Below are 20,049 nucleotides of genomic sequence, written 5' to 3' on the forward strand. Positions count from 1 at the left end.
ACTAGAAGCTGTTAGGAGGTAGGGACTCAGGCCTTCTGAGGCCAAGTATCACATGCTTTTACTCCAGTCCTGCACCCATAACTCAAGCAGGGGGAGTTGGCAGCTGAAGTGAAGTGTTTGCCCTCTGCCCTACCCCCAACACCACCCCCACCCTTCGAGGTAGAGGAAGAGTCTGGAGTCCCTGGGTTTCCATGACACTGCACTTTGGGGTGGTAAAGATTAAACCACGGGCGTTCCTCCGAATGCCCAGAGCCCTCTGGAACCACCAACGAGGAGGCTGGAAAGGAGACCGAACTGTCCCGGAGGTATGGCATGTGGTTAGTCTTACCTTCCAGGAACACTTGCTGGCACTTTGTAAAAGAGCGGCAGCGCACCCTTCCTCCCCCGCTCAGAGACTGTGAAGCACCATGGTTAGGGGCTAGGAATTGTGTGCCAGCTGCCTGCTCTTGACTTGTTCTGCAAGCCTCTGTTTCATTGTCTGTAGAAGGGGATCATGATAACCCCCATCCAGAGGAGAAAGTGAAATAATGGCATCCAGAGGATTTAAGAACCTGGGAGGGATTGGGAACATGTGTACAAGTTACACGAGAAAAGCAGGGACCTGCCGTCTGTCTCCTATGATCCCATGCTTTTAGAGTTTTTGTTTTGTTCTCTTCTGTTTTTAAATCTGGAAAGATAAATACCGAGGTGTTAAATGGGATATTTCTGTGTGATAAGATTACAGGCCATTTTCATTTATTTTTCCTTTTTGCATTTAAACTTTAAACTTTCTAGCATGAGCATAAATGAGCATATATTTGAAAACCTATCACACTTTACACATATCAAATATTTTTATTATTATTTACTTCTAAGTGCTTTGGCAAGTACAAAGTCATCCATAAATGCAAGAGTGTGAGTACTTGCCTGAGTCCTAAAGCCATTGTGTGTGGGGGTGCTTGTGAGCTGCCTCCCCAACACGCACTCCCGTCTTCCTTCAGAGCAGACTGGGTGAGCTGAATCCCATTCCACCTCCACCAGCGGGCCTGGATTGGCTGGAATCAATCACTGTGGTGACTTTGTTAGGGAGTCCATGACGGACATTGGGTCAATCCTAAGATCTGTGTTTGTTTGGGTGAGGAGATAGATTTCTACTTTTTAAAAATATCTTAAAGGAGACTTCTGTAACTTGCTAACGTTGGCCTGAGTGAGAGAGGAGCTGAGACATGGAAAAACAGAGCAAAACCAAGTCCTGATTACGTCACTGCGCCACTGCGAAAAGCCTCTCTGAACGTAGACTTTTTGTTTTTGTTTGCCAGAGAATTCCCTTTATCTTCAAAACCCGTCTGAGAAGTTGGATTTTCTATTAGTTACAACTTCCTAGCTGATGGAGAAACCGGGACCAGAAGTGGGAGGTTGTGAGTAATAGACCCAGAGCTTGTGGGGCTCAGGAGATAGGAGGGGCACAGGTGGACCCCAGGCTCCTGGCTGAGATGTTGGCAAGTCTAAAATAGAAGGTGAAGGAGTTGGTTGTGCTGTAGTCTGTTGAATCTTGGAATTCAAACCGGTGCCTATAAGGCTGCTCTTTAAGGAGACTTGTGGGGAAATCTCAGGATTTTGGAATAGGTGTTCATTTTTTGTAGTCATTAGTTAATTTCTGCAAGAGACAGGACTCCGTGGACATAGGCCTGTTTTTTTTTTTTTTTCCGACGTTTTTTATTTATTTTTGGGACAGAGAGAGACAGAGCATGAATGGGGGAGGGGCAGAGAGAGAGGGAGACACAGAATCGGAAACAGGCTCCAGGTTCGAGCCATCAGCCCAGAGCCTGACGCGGGGCTCGAACTCACGGACCGCGAGATCGTGACCTGGCTGAAGTCGGACGCTTAACCGACTGCGCCACCCAGGCGCCCCGACATAGGCCTGTTTAAAAGGAGGGAAGGAAGTAGGAGGGCTTTGCCAAGAGAAGCCCTTTATACCCATGGTCTGCAATCCAAGTTGACGGTGAGTTCAGGATTCCTGTTGAAAAGCAGAATGTTCTACGTCAAGCTGTATTTGGTGTAAGCAGAGCCAGGAAGTAAAAGCCTTGGCAGGAGATAAAACTGAACACCCCTCAGGTCCCTCACAAGCATATCCTGTTAGGCATTCTTTGTCTGACAAAGATGCCCAACTCCTACTCTTTTGCTTTTGCTGGGAGTCAAGAGGCCAGCTAGTGGTACCTCTCCACCCCTGCCATGGCTTTGGCATGTCAAGGTAGAGGTCATTGGTGAAAGCAAGGGCAGGGGGATGCACTGAACCCAAGGCCAGTCGTCGGGAGATAGATATCCTCAGCCCATGTTCTGGAAACAAATATGTGGCAGTCACATCTGGCTTGGGTTACTAGTATATGTATTTGATTAAAAGCAAATAGATTAGACACCTACTAAGCCTTTATGAATATCACTAAAGTAAACCTCAACCTACCAATATCGGCCTGCCATTGTCCACACCCTAAAGCATGCTCGGGTCCCTGACTGTGTCTAACAGGAAGTGAGGGGCCAAAGTGGTACAACCTCCAGTGAGAACATGTCCGAGAACCATCTCAGATGTATCCGTTGGAAGACAGGGAGGTCATAGATAGGCTGAGGCACAGGCAGGAGGACAGACAAATCTTCAAGGAAGATTTTATCAGAGATGATGAAAACCTGGTGTGTTAGGGCAGGATGGAGAGTGGAAAAGGTCTCTCCCCTGCCATCCTGGGTACAGCCAGCTTTTCTTCTACTTATTAGGGATGGCTTGTCTCCTGCCTCCATTCTGGAAATGCCACGGGACTGCTAAGGCCAGGCCTGCCTGAATCTGCTCTGGCCTCTGGAATCCAACCCCCAGTAGATGGCCTTAGTCCTTCCTTTTGGCCTACGGGCTTCTCTGAGGCTGAGAATAGGAAGCAACATGCTCCCTTTCAGAGCTGGGAGCTCAGAGCTCAGAGCCTGCTCGCAAGCCCTTTTAGAAATAAAGGACAAAATGGGGACATTGTTCCCTGGACAATGGGGTTTCTCACAAGCGGGCTTCCCCTTTTGTGAGGAGGGCTCCCTTTAAGAGCAGCTGGGACTGGCCAGTTCTTAGGGTACTGAGCGCCAGCTGCAAAGCTGACTGATGGGAGGGACCCGGACTGGGGATGGAGTTGTCCGTGTGAAGGGACGCCTTGGGGTAGTACTGCCTGAAAGATTGGACTAAGAGAAGATGGGGACTGGAGCAAGCGCTAGGCTTCAGATGGGATTCAGACAGGGGTTGGGGCAGGATTAGGGAGTAAACCTAGGCCTGGGGCCGAAGCCAAGGCTGGTGTGAGGCTTGGAGGGTAGAACTGGTCCGGGAGGGCATGTCACACACAGCGCAAAAGCCCAGGCATGAGACATAGGCAACTCAGGTTCTCCGTTGACTGGTTGTCCTCAGACAGGCTCTCTCTTGCCTTTCATCTTTGTTCCAGTGTTATCTTCTTGGCCTTCAACACCCTATTTAATGCCACAATCTGCCCCCGGGAGGCACTCTTGTTCTTCCTTATAGCTCTTTATCCACTTCCTTAACATTTCTTTTTAAAAAATGTTTATTTATTTTGAGGGAGGGGGAGGGGCAGAGAGAGAGGAGAGGGAGACTCCCAAGTAGGCTCTGCACTGCCAGCTTGGAGCCCAACGCAGAGGTTGAACTCACAAACATGAGATCATGACCTGAGCCAAGGTGAAGAGTCGGTCGCTTAACCAACTGAGCTACCCAGGCGCCCCCCCCCGCCCCCACTTAACATCGTCTAATGTACCATATAACTTAGATATTTATAATGTTTATTATCTGTCTTCCCTAACTAGAATGTCAACTCCATAAGGACAGAGATCTTTGTTTTATTCACTTGTGTCCCCAGTCCCTAGAAGAGTGCCTGGCACGGAGCAGTCATCCATCTGTTGGACGAATAAAATTGTTAAGCCTCTCTGAGCTGAGAGCTTCCTCCTTTGAAAAGCGAGGAGGACATTCATGACGCAGCCTCAGCGTTGCGGATTTAGTGGACATAGCGTTTTACACCCGCCCGGCAGGCACTTGTGCAAATGACAGCCTGTGTATGCCTGAGCTTCCTCACCTGTCAAGTGGGAATAAAAGTCCTACTTTGTAGGGTTGTTGTGAGGATCAGATAGGTTAACAGGTGCAAAGCACGTAGACCAGGGCCTGTCACGAAGTCAGTGTTCAGTACTGTTGGGCGTCATGTTGGTCGAACGAGACCGTCTTCTCCTTAGTCTTCCAGAGCCTTTCAGTTCATTGTTCTATGGAGCTGAAGGTGGGGCTGAAAGTGGTACCGGGACACAAGTGGCTGAAACTTTGGTTATGCCTGGGCTTGAGATGGAATGATCCTTTGAATACAGGGGTCAGAATAGACAAAGCATTTCCAGAGCCCAGCGCCCTTAAATGTCAACCTAGAGGGGCTCCGGGATGGCTCAGTCCGTTAGGCGCTGGACTCTTGGTTTTGGCTCAGGTCATGATCTGGTGGTTTGTGAGATCTAGCCCTGAGACGGGGTCTGCACCGGTGGTACAGAGCCTCCTTGGGGTTCTCTTTCTCCCCCTCTCTCTGCCCCTTCCCTGCTCGTGTGCTCTCTAAACAAACAAACAAACAAACAAACAAACAAACAAACTTTGAAAAAAAAAAAAAGCTAAAAAAAATATCCACCTAGATTTCAGGCAGTCTTTCCCCAGCCCCAGGTCAGAGCCCACTCCTCACTGCCCCCTCTCCCCCCACCAACCCCTGGAAACAGACCTCAGAGTTTTGTCTCTTTTCTCTCTGTCCCTTCTCCTTCCTCTCTCTCCATCCAGGGCCTGAGCCACCAGTGCTCTCCATCTCAGCATTTCCCAGTGAAGGAGGCTCCCCAAGGGGCAGTGGAAGTCAGAATTAGAACTCTGGACCTCCTGGCCTTCTCATCTCAAACCTGGCTTCTAAGGCCTGGTAAACTTCAGGCCTTGTTAAAAGCAGGGGGCTCATCGCATGTTCTTAATAAATATGGAGTAAATAGATGAGTAGAAAAAAGTAGAAGCCCCAGCTTTGACCCTGACCTTTATTTTTTAATTAAAAAAATTTTTTTAATGTTTATTTATTTTCGAGAGGGGCAGAGAGAGAGAGGAGGATAGAGGATCTGAAGTGGTCTCTGTGCTGACAGCAGACAGCCCGACGTAGGGTTCGAACTCACGAACTGTCAGATCATGACCTAAGCCGAAGTTGGACACTTTAACTGACTGAGCCACCCAGGTACCTCGACCCTGACCTTTAAGTAAATAACATCTTTGGACTTCAGTTTCCTCATCTCTTGTGGGGACTATAAATGCCTGCCCTGTCCACCATATAAAAGTGTTGTGAGACTCATTAGATCATTAGTTCTTTGGGCAAAGGGGATTTGGAGGTCAGGCAGTCCAAGTTGCTTACTTTTCCAATAAGGAAACAGAGCTCCAGAGACAGGGGATGTGTAGACGTAGAGAAACCTAATATAATGAATTGCTTTCTACCAGCCAAGTGGTCTCAGAATCCTGGACTCTCCTCTGGATTTAGATATTGTCAGTCCATCCAGGCAGAGGGCATCTGAGCCTAGGCAGGGAAAGTGACTTTCTCAGCTCCCCCAGAAAGCTAGGGCAGAGCCGGAAGGTGGGGATCCTGGTTTCCCATCCAGGCCTCCTTCCTGCTTCACTGACAGCACCGGGAAGGGAGGTACCCAGGGAGCATGGGCAGCAGTGGCTGCTGGGTGCCCCCTGCCCCTGCTTCAGTTGAATTTCCTTGTGGGACAGAGCCCAGGAGCAGGCTAGGAGAGGTAAGGCAGGAAGGAGGTGGGGTTGCCCAGGCAGTGGTTCCTCTCAGTGGACTCCCAAAGTGGGATAGTACCTTGGGGAAAATCATCCAGACACAGGGGCCCCAAGCTGGCCATGTGGTGCACCCAGAAGATCCTATCCCTCATAGCTTTGGGGAGATCAGAAGTCAGGTGCTGGGGACCCATGACAGGTGGAATAGAGTTCCCCCAACTTCCTGCTGGCTCAGCCTCCCAGCATCTGTCTACGCTGTGACAGGCACACTTACCATGCCTGGGGATTTTCCCCTGGCTCACTGATGATGACACCATCTCAAGCCTCCTCCTATCCCTAAACCCTTGCTTGGAGTTTGTAAGCAATGACAGAGGCCTTCTTAGCTTCTGGTCAGTTCTGGATGTTTTCAGCCACAATGTCTTATACAAACGTGTATTTCCTAAACTTCACTCATTTACCACATCCATGATTTTTGCTGTAATAACCTAAGCCATTAAATATATAAATAATGCTCTTGAAAAAGAAAAGGGGTGTGCATGGCACCTGGGTGGCTCAGTCAGTTGAGAGTCCGGCTCTTGATTTTGGCTCAAGTCATGATGCCAGGGTTGTGGGATCGAGCCCTGCATCAGGCTCTGAGCTGAGCATGGAGCCTGCTTGGGATTCATTCTCTCTTTCTCTCTTTCTCTCTTTCTCTCTCGCCACCCCTCTCCTCTGCTAAAGAAACCTTGTATTACTCCTGTAAATGAAGAAACAATATCAATTGTTAAAAATACAGAAAGCCAAAACAAATGCAAAGACATTCTTGGTTTCTGGTGCCAGGTCCCACTTCTGGCTCCAGTCTTACTGGCAAGTCATGTACTCTTTCTGGGACTCTGTTTTCTCTTCTGTAAAATGGGATTGTTGGGAAATAATATATGCAAGATGCCTGGCCCTGAGCTGCCATGGAGCAGGTCAGAGAGTTCTGGGCTGGTATTGGGTTCTGCTGGTGCTGACACCATCTCCCCTCTGCTCTAGACTTGACCCCCTTCTCACTTTTAGGACAAGGTGGCTGCAGGAAGATTGGGCTTAGATATTGAGGATGGCAGAGATCTGGGGGACCCAACGTCCGTGCCTTCAAATCTCCAACTGGCTTTTGTGGGTTAGAGGCACAGATTGCTCCAGGCAGCCCTAAAGGCCACCGAAAATACCCTTTTCTCGGGAGGCAGTCAGGTCTTTGTCACTGAACGCATTCAGACATTGCTGGGAGACTTGGCAGAACATTGTCAGGAGAATTCAAACTCAGTCTGGTTCTCAGGGAAAGGAGGCAGATCCCCCCTGCTCATGGGGCTGGTCACTGGGGAGTAGGGACGAGGCCTATAGTGCTGGGATCTACTCCTGTCCACCCCCCTCACATTCATCCAGAATTTTAGAGTTTCCTGTGCGCTTTTCAACTACTCTCTCATATGACTCTCCCAGCAAGTGGTGAGGGAAGCCAGGGAATACAGTGGCTATGGAACAGGGGGATCCATAGGGGCCAAGTGACTTGTCCAAGGTCACCAGGGTGGAGTCTTGAACCCGGGATGTCTGACTCCTTTTCTTGGGAAGTGTGGTTCACTCCTCTGTCACCCAGGAGGCTAGTGGCTGGGAATCTGTCTGGGACAAGTCAGCATGGACCCTGGCTGGCCCTTTCCCTCTCAGGAGAAAAGAGGTAACAGCCCCTGTTTAGCGGAGGCTCCCCTCTGGAAGCCACCCCTCCTAGGTCACCCTCTGCTTCCTGTGGCCCTAGCCGAGGAGAGAACCCAAGGGCAGGGAAGAGAGCTAGCCGGGAAGAGTGTTAGCCGTCTGAGACAGAGGACACGTGCATAAAGACGAATAGAGATATGGAGAGACCCGAAGAAAGGTAGACAGACACAGACAGACACACAGAGAAGGGCAGAAAGACAGAGGGTAGGAGAAAGACCCACAAGAGACACAGAACGAAGTTAGAACCAAAGATAAAGACAACTGGGCTACGCGCGCGCAGAGACCTGAATCCGCCAGACCTCGCAGAGAGGGAGGCAGAGAAGGCCCCGGCGGGAGGAGGACAGGGACCGAGAGAGCGGGGAGGGGAGGGGGCGGTGGAACAAGCCGGCAGCTGGGTCCCCCCGCCGTCCCTCCCCCGCGGGCCGAGGAGCCCGACGGAGCTGGGGCGCCCCGTCTCCCGGCAGGGGGCGCCCTGGCCGCGCTGCCAGGTCAGCCAACACAACTCCGGCGGGGGGCGGGGCGGGGAGGACCGGGCCCGGGCCGGGGGAGGGGGCGGGGGCGGGCGCGGGGGAGGGCTGCCCTGGCCTCCCTCCCGGCCCCGCGGCCGCCTTTATAAGCCCGCGGGGGAGGTGGCCCCGGCAGCGTCGCGCTCCCGCCACTCCGGGCCCTCGGTCCCAGCGCACCGGCCCCACGTCACTTGTGCCAGGACAGACCTTCGCCCACGAACTGTGCTCAGGTAAGGACCCGATGCCATCCCCCGGCTCTCCGGGATCCCTGGGGACGTGGTCGACCCGGGCCCCTCCCACATCCTCCCTTCGTCCGGGACCGGCGGCGAGAAGGGATAGAAATGTCAGAGCGCGGACCTCCGCGCCTGCACACCACCCAGGGCGGCCCGTTCGCGACCCTCAGCCACCTGTCCCGCTCCCGAACTCGTGCACATCCGAGGCTCTCGGCAGCGCGCTGGGCCAGGCTGGAGGTTGGACGTGGCGCCCACGGGGACCGCGAGCTAAGGGGACCGCGCTCGGGACCGCCGCTGCAGTCCTAGGGTCTCCTGCCTCCTAGGTCTCTGCCTGGGACCTACACCTGTCTTCGCGCCTCTCCCCGGTGTCCCGTGACCGAGCTGCCCTGATGATACCCACCTGGTGGGAGATCCAGAGACTCAGGCTGCCAACCCCAGCACCCTGCCTGGTGTCTTTTCATGCCTCCCACCTAGGAACCTCTAGATCACGCTCAGACGCTTGGGGAGGAGGCTGGTGTGTCCACGTGGGGTCCAAAGTAGTTTGGGGCAAAGCTGGAATGAGCAGAGGGAGGGAGGCTCTGGGGTCCCAGAGCCGCGTGGTGGCGGGGGGAGGGGAGAGGGGACAACTGGCCTGTGAGTGTTTGCTGGGAGTTGGGGTGGCCACAGCAGCGGGGAGGGGGGGGGGGGGGTGGGGGGGGCAAAGCCCTGGACCCCTGGAAGCAGAGGGAGCCTACCCCTCACCTCTGGCTGCCCACAGGTAAGTGGGTTGCCCAAGGCTGATTCCCATGCCCAGTTTAGGTTAAATGCATGGTCACAATGGTGGGGGAGGAAGCTGAGAAAAGCCCCATCATTGTCCCTTCTGACCCTTTTCTAACACATAATGGGGTTGGGGGAGGGGGGCCTTTACAAAGACCTCTGGGTGGAGGAGGAAAACGCTGGAGATCAAAAGAAGCTTCTGATTCTGAGGCCAGAAAGGGCTTTTGAGCCCTGGGGAAAACTTGTACAGGTGGGCAGGTTTCCCAAGGAGGCAAGGGTTGGCTCCTTGACTTAGTGAAGATGCCAGAGACTGCACTGAGGGCCTGATGTGTGCCAGGCCTGCCCCAGCCCTTCACGTGCACCATTTGGTTTACACATGGGGAGACTGAGGCTTACAGAAACTAAGCAAGTGAGGACACCAGGATTTGAACTCAGAGTTCCAAGGCTCCTTCCCTTCCCACCCTCCAGACCTGCCTTCTCCAAATGTCCAGCCCTCCCCACCTGTGTTGTCCTCTCTCCACCCACTCTACTGCTCCCTGCCCCTGCCCATCTTGTCCCTCTGTCTCTTTTTTTCTCCCTGAACTTCGTGCCTCTGAAGTCCCTAGGCAGAAGAGGTCCCTGGACACAGCTTCCCAACCTCCCAGCCCCTGGAGTGAGACAGGCTCTGTGTCCGTGTCACCCCCTGTAAAATGGGAGTATGTCTCTCTCCTAAGACTCTTGTGAGGAATAAAATTGAACTGAGGCCAGAAAACAATGCTATCTTTATTCAACAAATACTTATTAAGCTTTGTGCCAAGCCCTGTTCTAGGTGCTGGCAATGGAGCAGGAGAGAACAGACAAAAGCCCTCTTCGTGGAGCTGATATTCCGACATTCCCATAGAATCGCAATCAAGTAATTCACAAGAGAGAAGATGAAAATGCAGTAATACAGGGGCTCCTGGGTGACTCAGTTGGTTGAGCATCTGACTGGATTTCGGCTTAGGTCATGATCCCAGGGTTGTGGGTTTGAGCCCTGCCTCAGGTTCTGTGCTGAGTGTATAGTCTGCTTGGGATTCTCTCTCTCTCTGTCTCTCTCTCTCTGCTCTCTCTCTCTCTCTCTCCCTGTCTCTCTCCCTGTCTCTCCCTCTCTCCCTCTCCCTCCTCCTCCCCTCCCCCTCCCTCTGGCCCTCTCCCCCACTTTCTCTCTCTGTCTCTTGCTCTCAAATAAAAATAAAAATTAAAATGCAATAACATGTATAAAGTTGATTGGCCAAGGAGCTCCTGGGTGCCTCAGTCGGTTCAGGGCCTAATTCTTTGGCTCAGATCATGATCTCACGGTTCATGAGTTTGAGCCCCATATTGGCTTCTGTACTGACAGTTCAGAGCCTGCTTGGGATTCTCTCTTTCTCCCTTTGCTCCTCCCGTGTGCTCTTTCTCTCTCAAAATAAATAAAATAAACTTTAAAAAACGTTAAACATTTTTTTTAAAGTTTTTTTTTGAGAGAGGCAGTGCGAGCAGAGGAGGGTCAGAGAGGGAGACACAGGATCTGAAGTAGGCTCCAGGCTCTGAGCTGTCAGCACAGGGTCCGATGTGGGGCTCCACCCACGAGCCGTGAGATAATGACCTGAGCCTAAGTTGGATGCCCAACCAACTGAGCCCCCCAGGTGCCCCAAACTTAATTTTTTTTTTAATTGGGGGCTCCTGGATGGCTCAGTTGGTTAAGCGTCTGACTTCAGCTCAGGTCCCAATCTTGTGGTCTGTGAGTTCAAGCCCCGTTGGGCTCTGTGCTGACAGCTCAGAGCCCGGAGCCTGCTTCAGATTCTGTGTCTCTGTCTCTCTCTGCCCCTCCCCCACTCACACTCTGTCTCTCTCTGTCTCTCAAAAATGAATAAATGTTAAACAAATTTAAAAAAATTGATTGGCCAACATTTAATTCTAACAGAAAAAGCAACCTAGCTGTGTGACCTGAGACAGGTTCTGTCCCCTGCTGTGCTTCAGTGTCCTCCTTGAAGCTGAGGACATCGATAAACAGTACCTACTGTAATTTGAGGCATCTGAGTGGCTCACTCAGTTAAGGGTCCCACTTGGGCTCAGATCCGGCTCAGATCATGATCTCACGGTTTGTGAATTTGAGCCCCGTATTGGGCTCTTTGCTGTCGGTGCAGAGCTCTCTTGGATCCTGTCTGCTCCCCTCTCTCTGCTCCTACCTACCCTGCTCGTGCGTGTGAGCTCTCTCTCTTTCTCTCTCAAAAATATTAAAAAACAACAAACCGGTACCTACTGATGGTGAGGTCTATACATGATTAATGCATGCGAGGTGTTTAGCTAGTGCCTGTACTTAAAGAAAATATTGACTATGATCAGCTCTAATCTCAGCAAAAAATGCAACTCTGACCCTGGGTGTGAGGTTATGTCACTACCCCTGAACCCTGGCCACCCACCTTCGCCTCGGCTCAACCCATTCTCTGACTGGCTGCCCCATAGGATGGCATGATGCCCTCACTACCATCTGAGATACAGCCTGGCTCAGCAGCCTGGAGCTTTGTGCCGGGCACAGGTTTGGAGCTGTCATCACGCATTGCACCCCGCCCTCTGCCTGTTCTTGTGCCTCGCTGTGTCCCAGCTTGGAACTGGGGTGAAACCAAGCTCAAGTCCTGCCTGTCCCTTGGCTGACTTATCTGACATTCCCTGCAAGCTAGATGCTGTCCTCGATTTACCTATGAAGACACTGGTCTTAGAGAGAGGAAGGGATTTGTCCAAGGACACACAGATGTTACCTGGGAAGTGGGGGTGAGGGCCCAGGTGGCTAAAATTCCAAGTCTGGTGATCTCCGTGTCGTACCCATCTCTGGGGATGGGCCTTCCTAATCCAGGAGTAGGATCCAGCAGCACAGCTCAGAGTTCTCACCTTGAAATAGGTCCGACTGAAGTTATTAATACAAATCCCAGAGCTCCGAGAGAGCTTTGCGGAGAGAGTGAGCAAGCTGGGCTGAGGACCAGTGCTCAGAAATCTTCCTGCGTGGCCACAGGAATGCTGACTAAGCTTCCCCGGGCAACGTAGTCACAGGCAGGCTGGAGCTAGGCTAAGAAGCATGGCTTCCTTTTTTTTTTTTTCCTTCTAGAGGTATCCTGACATTTAGAGGGCAGCTGGGGGCAGTAGATGAGAGGTTCATTCCCAGCAGTTCTTTGTGACCCGGAACGAATCACTTTCCCTCTCTGAATCTCAGATGAAGAAATCATCGGCAATGTGGGTTAGTAATATGTACTTTGCAGCTGCTATGAGGGGCCAGCAAGATCATAAATGGTTTTCCAACACTGGGCTAAGTGTTGGTGGCTTAGGAGTTCTATTCCCAGGGCATTTTCCTTCATCACTGGCAGATGGTCCATAAGGGCCAGAGGGAAGGCCCTGTTTAGGTTAAGAGGCCTAGAGAGCAGGGAAAATACTGGCTTTGGGGTTGGCATTTTGGCTTCCAGTCCTAGCTGTGTGACCTGAGGCAAGTCACTTGGCCTCTCTGAGTGTTGTGTTCACAGCCGGCCCTCAACAACTTTTATAGAACGTTCACTGTCCAAAGAACATTTAAGAGTAGTCTCTACGTTTTCCACCTCCCCATCCCACCCCCCAACATTTCATAATTGCTCCCAGAAAAAGTTCCTGCTTAAAGTTTTCCATGCTGAAATTCTCAACCTCACTGTGGCATGAAATCAATTGTTTGCATTTAATTTGACTTCTCAAATTAAGGGGTAAAATTTGAGATGAGGGTAGGGGGTTGGGGGAGGAGAGAGGAACATGAAGTTAAACCAGATGTGTTTTTGTTTAACTGTCGGATGGTGGTTAAACTGCCTGAGTATTACCCTTGTTCTTTCTGAATTCCAGTAACCAGGAGTTAGGTTTCCCTAAAAATTGTAGTGTTCCTTCCCAGCTAATGTGGACTTGTCTTCCCCATTATTATTATTATTTTATATTCATCTGAGGCCACAAAGTACTGACCAGTGAGGATACCTCATAGATGCCTGGGATTTCAGAGCTGGAAGGTGTTTAGAAGCTGACGCAGTCAGCTGGCTGCTTTGCAGACCAAAGAGACTGAGGCCCAGAGAAGGGAGTGCATCTGTAGAGTGTATCTATTTTTTGAAAAGAATTGTTGAGGGAGGATGCAGGGGGTGTGGATTAGTAGAAAACGATCCTCATCTCAGGAGGGCAGAGTTGATATACTAACTACCAGTGTGACCTTGGGCAACTCACTTCCCCTCTCTGAGCCTCAGTTTCCTTATCTGTAAGCCAAGACGCCTGACTTCTCCAAGACTTGGAATGGGTCTAATTCAATCAATTGGCCTTCAAATATTTATGGCCCAGGTAATGGCAGGTCTGGCACAGGCTGCCCTCCAAAGGTGGCAGGGGACAGCTGTGGCAGCTCAGTGACTCCTGCGGTGATTTAAAAACATTGATTGAGTAGTTGTTGTTGTTGTTCAGCCAAGTGATTTCATTTTACTTCTCTTGAGAGATCAGATGTGGCCGCACGGGCCCACATTCCTGCCTGGCCACTGTGGCTGGAGTGGATTAGCCGCTGCTCTGTCCATGTTACCACAGTCCTCACGACTGCCTTCTCCCTCACACCCACCTGCCTCACTGACATGACCTGCCTGCCTTGTGAGTTTGCAGTTTCTGAGGAAGGTGCTGTGAGGCCTTGGAAGGAGGGCTCAGATCTCATCTGAATGACTGCATGAGGCTTGGGCCAGCCCTCAGGAGGCTGGCAGTAGGAACGTGGGACACGTGGACATCCTTCTGTGGCTACACGTAGGGGTTTTCTTCCAGCTCTAGTGGTCCCCGGGGAGAATCTAAGGGCTCTAGAGGTCTAGGGGTGCCACCATCAGCCTGTCAGGACGCAGATAGCTGGGCCTGGGGCCTATCTCCTTGGGGACAGGCAGCCCTGGGTGCTCCAGGGTACAGATTAATGCAGCTCCCTCAGGAAGGGACTCCCTGGACAAGTACCGGCTCACCTAATGCTCCCAACAGCCCTGTGCTCTGGTGTCACTCCACAGACAAGAAACGCCATCTTGCGCTCTGAACCCATGACTCTGTTGCGTCCCCTTTCCTCGGTGCCAAGACCCGGCCATGATGGGCAGGCACCATGGTGGCAGCACAGATCTCCAAGTCCACGTGACTGAGCTGGAGGGCAGTGTGGGAGGCCGAGAAGCCTCGTGGTTAAATACAGGGACTCTCGAGGCAGCTGCCTAGACGTGAGATTCTAGGCGTCCACAAGTGCTCTGGGGATACAAGATGAACAAGCGGGAGCCCTCCTTCCTGGGAGTAACCACGGGCCCCCTGGTCCTTGCCTTTTGGAGGAGCTCAGAAATGTGCCCTGTGTGGGTTTGCATTTTGTGAGTGCCCGCTGGGTGTCTGTACCTTCAACATTATCTCTGATCCTCACCTCCCCACCTCCTGCTGCTTTGCTGTTAAGACTGAGGCTCAGAGGGTAGATATGTGGGATTCAAACCCTTCCCCCCAGTACCTCTGACCCAGGGAAGGGAGGAGAGGGGGCGGGGCTGGGAAGCTATTTCTGGGAGTAAGACCTCCACCCACCCTGTAGTGAGGCCCTGCCCCCAGGCGTGTTCCATAGAAGTATCTTCATCCTCCCAGACCTCATTTTGACTCAGGGGGATGAACTTCGCCAGGTCAGGTGCGCAAGCCTCTGGGCAAAGATCAGCAAACATTTAATGTTCTTTAAAAAAGTGTTTAGGTGGCTTTTATTTGAAAAGCCATAAATCTAATCTTTATTTTTTTATTTTTATTTTTAAAGTTAATTAAAAAACATGTTTTTAATGTTTATTTATTTTTGACAGAGAGACAGAGCATGAGCGGGGAGGGGCAGAGAGAGAGGGAGACACAGAATCCGAAGCAGGCTCCAGGCTCCGACCCGTCAGCACAGAGCCCGACGCAGGGCTCGAACTCACAGACTGAGAGATCATGACCTGAGCCGAAGTCGGACGCTCAACCGACCGAGCCACCCAGGCACCCCTAAAGTTTATTTATTTTTAAGAGAGAGACAGAGCCCTAGTGGAGGAAGGGCAGAGAGAGAAGGAGAGACACAGAATCTGAAGCAGGCTGCAGGCTCCAAGCTGTCAACACAGAACCCGACTCAGGGCTCGAACTCACGAGCCATGAGATGATGACCTGAGTCGAAGTCAAGACACCCAACCGACTGAGCCACCCAGGCGCCCCCATAAATCCAGTCTTTAAAAAGGATCTACCGGGTGACTTTTTGTTAAGTCAGCCTCTTGCCTTCTTTGGTCCGCCTTCTCACTTTGTCTCCGAAACAGCAGGGCGGGTACCCTTTCAGATCCCAGGCCGAGTTTCCCGGGTTTTCTGTCCTGTGATCCCCCAGGCCTCTTGTTGGCTGTCACCAAACTGTGTCAGGCTTGGCCTTTCTGACTATCATTTGTTAATTTCTCCCTCCACCTGTCCCCACATTGACTTAATGGTCTCTTAACATACAGGAGTTAATAACTTACCCGTCTGCCACCCTCCTGGGCAGCAAGTGCCTCAGTGGATTGAGTCTCCCTCTTCTCGCCCATTCCTATTTAGCAGTGCAGTAACTGCTCTCTTTTCTCTGCCTCCTTAAGTGAGGTCCCCACTTACTTGCTAACATTGCCAGGCCAGGGGTGGCCCAGTGGCCGCACCTGGAACTGCTCATTTGGTGTGGCAACAGCCCTGTATGGCCAATGCTACATTACAAACGAGGAAACTGAGGCATGAAGTCAAGCAGCTGGAAAGTGGGAAGCACACCCATTTGTCCCCTCCTGTTGCGAATCCGCCACTCGAGCCTGCTTCCTCCTCTGTGACACGGACGACAAAATCCATTTTCCTAGAAGAATCTGGTTCCTTATTTATTTTGAAATCCTCAAACAGTAATTCATATTTCAGTTCAGTTAGGCAGATATCAAAGATGAACAGGCTTGCTCTCCAAACCCTTGCCTGAATCACCTGAATATTTTTGGTGTGAAAATGCTGGATTTTTTTTTTCCTCCTTTGACCTAATCCTTACAATTAACATTTAAGGGTTTACTCTGTGTCAGGACTGGAGCTAATCACTTTCAATGATCTTATTGTATTTTTGTCCTCCTCCATTTTACAGAGGAGGAAACGGAAGCTCAGAGAAGCTAACTAACTTTTTCAAGGACACACAGCTGGAAGGCGGAATCACCAAATCTGGGAGACCCGCCTAATCAGATAAACATCTGAATTCAAATCTTTGGGGTGGGATCCAAGCCCTTGGGGGACCTTGGTATCTACATTTGTTTGCACTGGAACCATCTGCCTCTGGGATTTGCTGCAGGTGGGGTTGAAGGCTGTGGGTTGGGGGGAGGGTGGATGAGAAGGAGGTGATGGTGCTGAGGGGAACCAAGCTTAGGGGGCCCTGTTTGGGCTTTTATTCTCTCAGACAATGGGTCTTGGGGCCTGGACACCCCCTCTTCTAGCCAAGAGGAAGGAAATGACAGTCCTGGCAGGAAGCATCCTCAGAAAGCCAGAGGACCCTGGGTGTGGATCCCAGCCCTGCCATTCAGGCTGCGTGACCTTAGGCAAGACCCTTTCCCTCTTGGCTTTCAGTTACCCCACCTGAACACTAGCTTCTCCAGGCATAGGAACTTAGCAGATGAAGTACACTTCAAAATCTGTTTATGTTGCTTTCACAGCTGGTGTTTTTTTAGACCTTGACTTGAAGTATGAGACCATCAAAGCGATGCCTCCGTATGTGGCCAGTACACAATTCATTCTACCTGTGAGAGTGTAAGAGTTGAAATATTTTCTGATATCAGTGAGTTGGAATTGGGTATTAGTTTCTGGACCTGCCATGATTTCAGTCTTGCAAAAGACACCAGTTCCGCTTGTGTTCTTCAGCCTACCGCCTTAGGACTTTTCTAGTTCATGTATGGTGAGCAGTTGGCTTTCATGCTGCTACTTGCTTACTTTACGCCCATGTCAGACATCACTAATCAACCACTGCTCTGTTTCCTTCCAACCTCCAGTACCTTCTAAACGCAGCGCTCCAGGCAGCCGTTATCAACTAATTTGAGTTGGCAAATAAGACTGAAGGATGTCACAGAACCAAATTAGATTTAGTTATTGGGTGGAAGGTGGGGAAGGGACAGGCCCAGGGTGGCCTCCAGGTCACTGTCACCCTGCTCCTCCTTTGTATGGGAAAGCAGGAGGAACTCAGCTAGATTGGGCCAGAACTCACCTCTGGTGCAGGGTGAGGGCCTTTCCAGGGCCATACAGTTGTGCCCCTGTTTAGTCCTCAAGGGGGCGGTGCTGGCTTCTAGAGCTGGTCACAGCCCAAGCTTTAAAAGTAAGAGTGGAAAGACAGAGGCTGGTTGCAGATTGTCCTAGAGAGTTAGGCTCACTCCTCCCCCACCCTATGTACTGGTATCAGTAGTAGGTAATAATGGTCATAATAAGAGTTGTTAACATTTTATGAATATTTATTATGCACCAAGCCATGCTGCTAACTGCTTTATATCTATTCACTTTTAATCCCATTTCTCAAGTGAAGGAAATGACTCAGAGGTGAAGCAATTTGCCTGAGTTGCCCTGGCTGGTGACCCAGCGGAGGCTTGGTGAACTGGTGGGGCCGCTGAGATTTTAAGTCACAGCTGTGCAAGTCTGCAGCTGGCTCCCTCGCCGGCTCCGCGTGGGGACTTCCAGACTCCACACTTGCTCTTCCCCAGCTCACCATCCTCATTTCTCGTCTGTGACTGTGACCCTCCTTTACCTGTGCAGAGTGCTCTTTCTCATGCAACACCTCTGTTCCACATACTCCTGGGGGCAGCACAGCAAATGGCATCTCTGCTTTGACAGGTTAGAAAATTGGGTCTGGGGTCCAAAGGGAGGAAATGGTAATCCCCGTGCCAGGGGATTCCATGTTCTTTCTGCTTGTTCATTCCTTTGTTTATTTATTTTTGAGAGAGAGAGAGAGAGAGAGAGAGAGAGAGAGAGAGCGCGCGAGAGCATGAGCAGGGGAGGGGCAGAGAGAGAGAGAATCCAAATCCCAAGCAGCCTCCACACCATCAGCACAAGTCTGACACGGGGCTTGACCTCACAAACTGAACTGTGACATCATGATCTGAGCAGAAATCAAGCTTAAATGACTGAGCCACCCAGGTGACCTGGATTCAATGTTCTACCTGTTCCTTGGGACTTTCTGAACTGATGACTGGGCAGGAGGTGGGAACCCAGGAGTGGTACAGCTGAGGTGGGGTGGGTTTGATCCCCCATCCTGGATGTACCAGTCCTAGCTCCTGTTCTTTTTTTTAAGTTTTTTTAAAAGATTTTATTTATTTTGAAGTTTATTTATTTTGAGAGAGCACGAGCAGGAGTCAGGGAGAGCCAGACAGAGAGGATCCCACTAACAGTGCTGAGCTTGAACCCACGAACTGTGAGAACATAACCTGAGCCAAAGTCAAGAGTCGGGAACCTTAGCCGACTGAGCCACCAAGGTGCCCCTTAAGATTTTATTTTTTTTATTTTTATTATTTTTTTAATTTTTGGGACAGAGAGAGACAGAGCATGAACGGGGGAGGGGCAGAGAGAGAGGGAGACACAGAATTGGAAACAGGCTCCAGGCTCCGAGCCATCAGCCCAGAGCCTGACGTAGGGCTCGAACTCACGGACCGCGAGATCGTGACCTGGCTGAAGTCGGATGCTTAACCGACTGCGCCACCCAGGCGCCCCAAGATTTTATTTTTTAAGTAATCTCTACACTCAACAACGTGGGGCTCGATTGAACTCACAACCCCAATATCAAAAGTTCTCTACCAACTGAGCCAGCCAGGTGCCCCCTTAGCTCCTGTTCTAATCAGCCACACGACCCTGGATAAGTCACTTTGATACTCCCAACCTCAGTTCCTAGGCTCCTATCATACTTTTCCATTTTGAAAGCCCATTCTTTTCTTTATGCTTAAGTAAGCTCTACACCCAACATTGGGGCTTGAACTCACAACCTCGAAATCACAAGTCACATGCTCCACCTACTGAGCCAGCCAGATGCCCCCTTAAAGCCCTTTCTTATTCATGAACTCATTGAATCCTTAAAACAGCCTGAAAAATTATCTTCACTATGCCAACAGGGGAAGCTGAGGCTCAGGTCAAACAATGGCAACATCAGCCCTCAAACTCCGATTAGGATCCCAGACTAATGGGCTTTCCCCACATGTGTTCCCTAGCCTCTCTTCTCTTGGCCTTTGCACCTGCTGTCCTCTTCTTTGCAGCGCCCTCTTTGCCTGTGTCGTCTGTTGGTAGCATGGTTTTTTTTTCTAGATCTGGCTCAGAAATCTTGAGCTCTTTGTAATCCGGTCATCTGCGTAGTGTCTGCCTCTGAGTATGAGTTCCTAGAGGGTAAGAACCTCATCTGAATCCTTTGTGAAATTCAGTGTCTATCAATCCAGGTGTCTGTGTGCAGCAAATGCTTGATGTCCTTGGGTTAATGAAAGGCTGCTACACCCGGCAGGGTTTTCCCCAGCTCGGTTGCACTCGGTTCACTGTGGGGAAACCTGGGGAGGCTGTCCCACTGGGTTTGAACACCAGAGCCACCCCAGGACGAGCTCGGCTGCCCTTCCTACATCTCCATTGGTGTCCTCACATCTCCACCGATGACACCAGCTCATAAATCGTTTGTTAACGATTGGCAGCAGGACAAGCCAGTTTCCCTGTTGGCGGCCCTTGGTCGGGAATGGGTTCCCCCAACGATTACCACTGCCCCGTCTTTTTGTACATTTGGTTCACAGATGCACCCTCGGTGCTAAACAACCTTAATTTCTTTACTGATAATAGTAATGGCCATCGTGTGCTGCATCTATATGAACCATGCTTCTCGGTGCATAGTAGACACTTAATATATATTTGGTGAATGAATGAGTACTTGCACATCATACACTAGGGCTGGGCCTAAACAGACGTTTCCAGGAAGGGAAACCAAGCTGTCACCTCACCCCTGCCTGGGATAGTCCTGGCATGTGTCAGCACCCTGGTTGCCTGGAACTGCCCATGGCCAACAGCAACAGAGACTAGAAGGACCATGACTGCCCTG

General features: G+C 51.0%; 2 protein-coding genes and 2 long non-coding RNA genes across 5 annotated transcripts in view; 1 reads left to right on the forward strand and 3 right to left on the reverse strand.

The window, feature by feature from the left end:
- ALPL (alkaline phosphatase, biomineralization associated) overlaps nucleotides 1–20,049 on the forward strand; it is a 97,721-nt gene that overhangs the window by 31,794 nt on the left and 45,878 nt on the right. The window contains exon 1 of one of the 2 annotated variants that reach the window (XM_007083727.3): nucleotides 8,148–8,234. The exons of the other annotated variant lie outside the window; for it this stretch is intronic. The gene's annotated coding sequence lies outside the window, so the exon portion shown is untranslated. Of the gene's footprint in view, nucleotides 1–8,147; nucleotides 8,235–20,049 lie in introns of those variants that run through there. 2 annotated transcript variants of the gene reach the window in all.
- Nucleotides 819–8,905, reverse strand: LOC122241148. The gene is made up of 2 exons (XR_006221138.1): nucleotides 8,638–8,905; nucleotides 819–1,034 (listed from the first exon to the last, which is right to left on the reverse strand). It is a non-coding gene; the product is annotated as an uncharacterized LOC122241148 (long non-coding RNA).
- LOC122241146 (ATP synthase membrane subunit K, mitochondrial-like) lies at nucleotides 16,304–16,820 on the reverse strand. The gene has a single exon (XM_042996283.1). The coding sequence runs from the start codon at nucleotides 16,818–16,820 to the stop codon at nucleotides 16,644–16,646; it is 177 nt and encodes a 58-aa protein (XP_042852217.1). The 3' UTR covers nucleotides 16,304–16,643.
- On the reverse strand, nucleotides 17,067–17,972 carry LOC122241147. The gene is made up of 2 exons (XR_006221137.1): nucleotides 17,737–17,972; nucleotides 17,067–17,305 (listed from the first exon to the last, which is right to left on the reverse strand). It is a non-coding gene; the product is annotated as an uncharacterized LOC122241147 (long non-coding RNA).

The sequence above is a fragment of the Panthera tigris genome, chromosome C1 (assembly GCF_018350195.1).
Source record: "Panthera tigris isolate Pti1 chromosome C1, P.tigris_Pti1_mat1.1, whole genome shotgun sequence".
NCBI classification, from domain to species: Eukaryota; Metazoa; Chordata; class Mammalia; order Carnivora; family Felidae; genus Panthera; species Panthera tigris.

Excerpts from the sequence above, each read along its gene's own strand:
- LOC122241146 (XM_042996283.1), bottom strand. The coding sequence starts at position 16,820 with ATGGCAGGTCCAGAAACTAATACCCAATTCCAACTCACTGATATCAGA.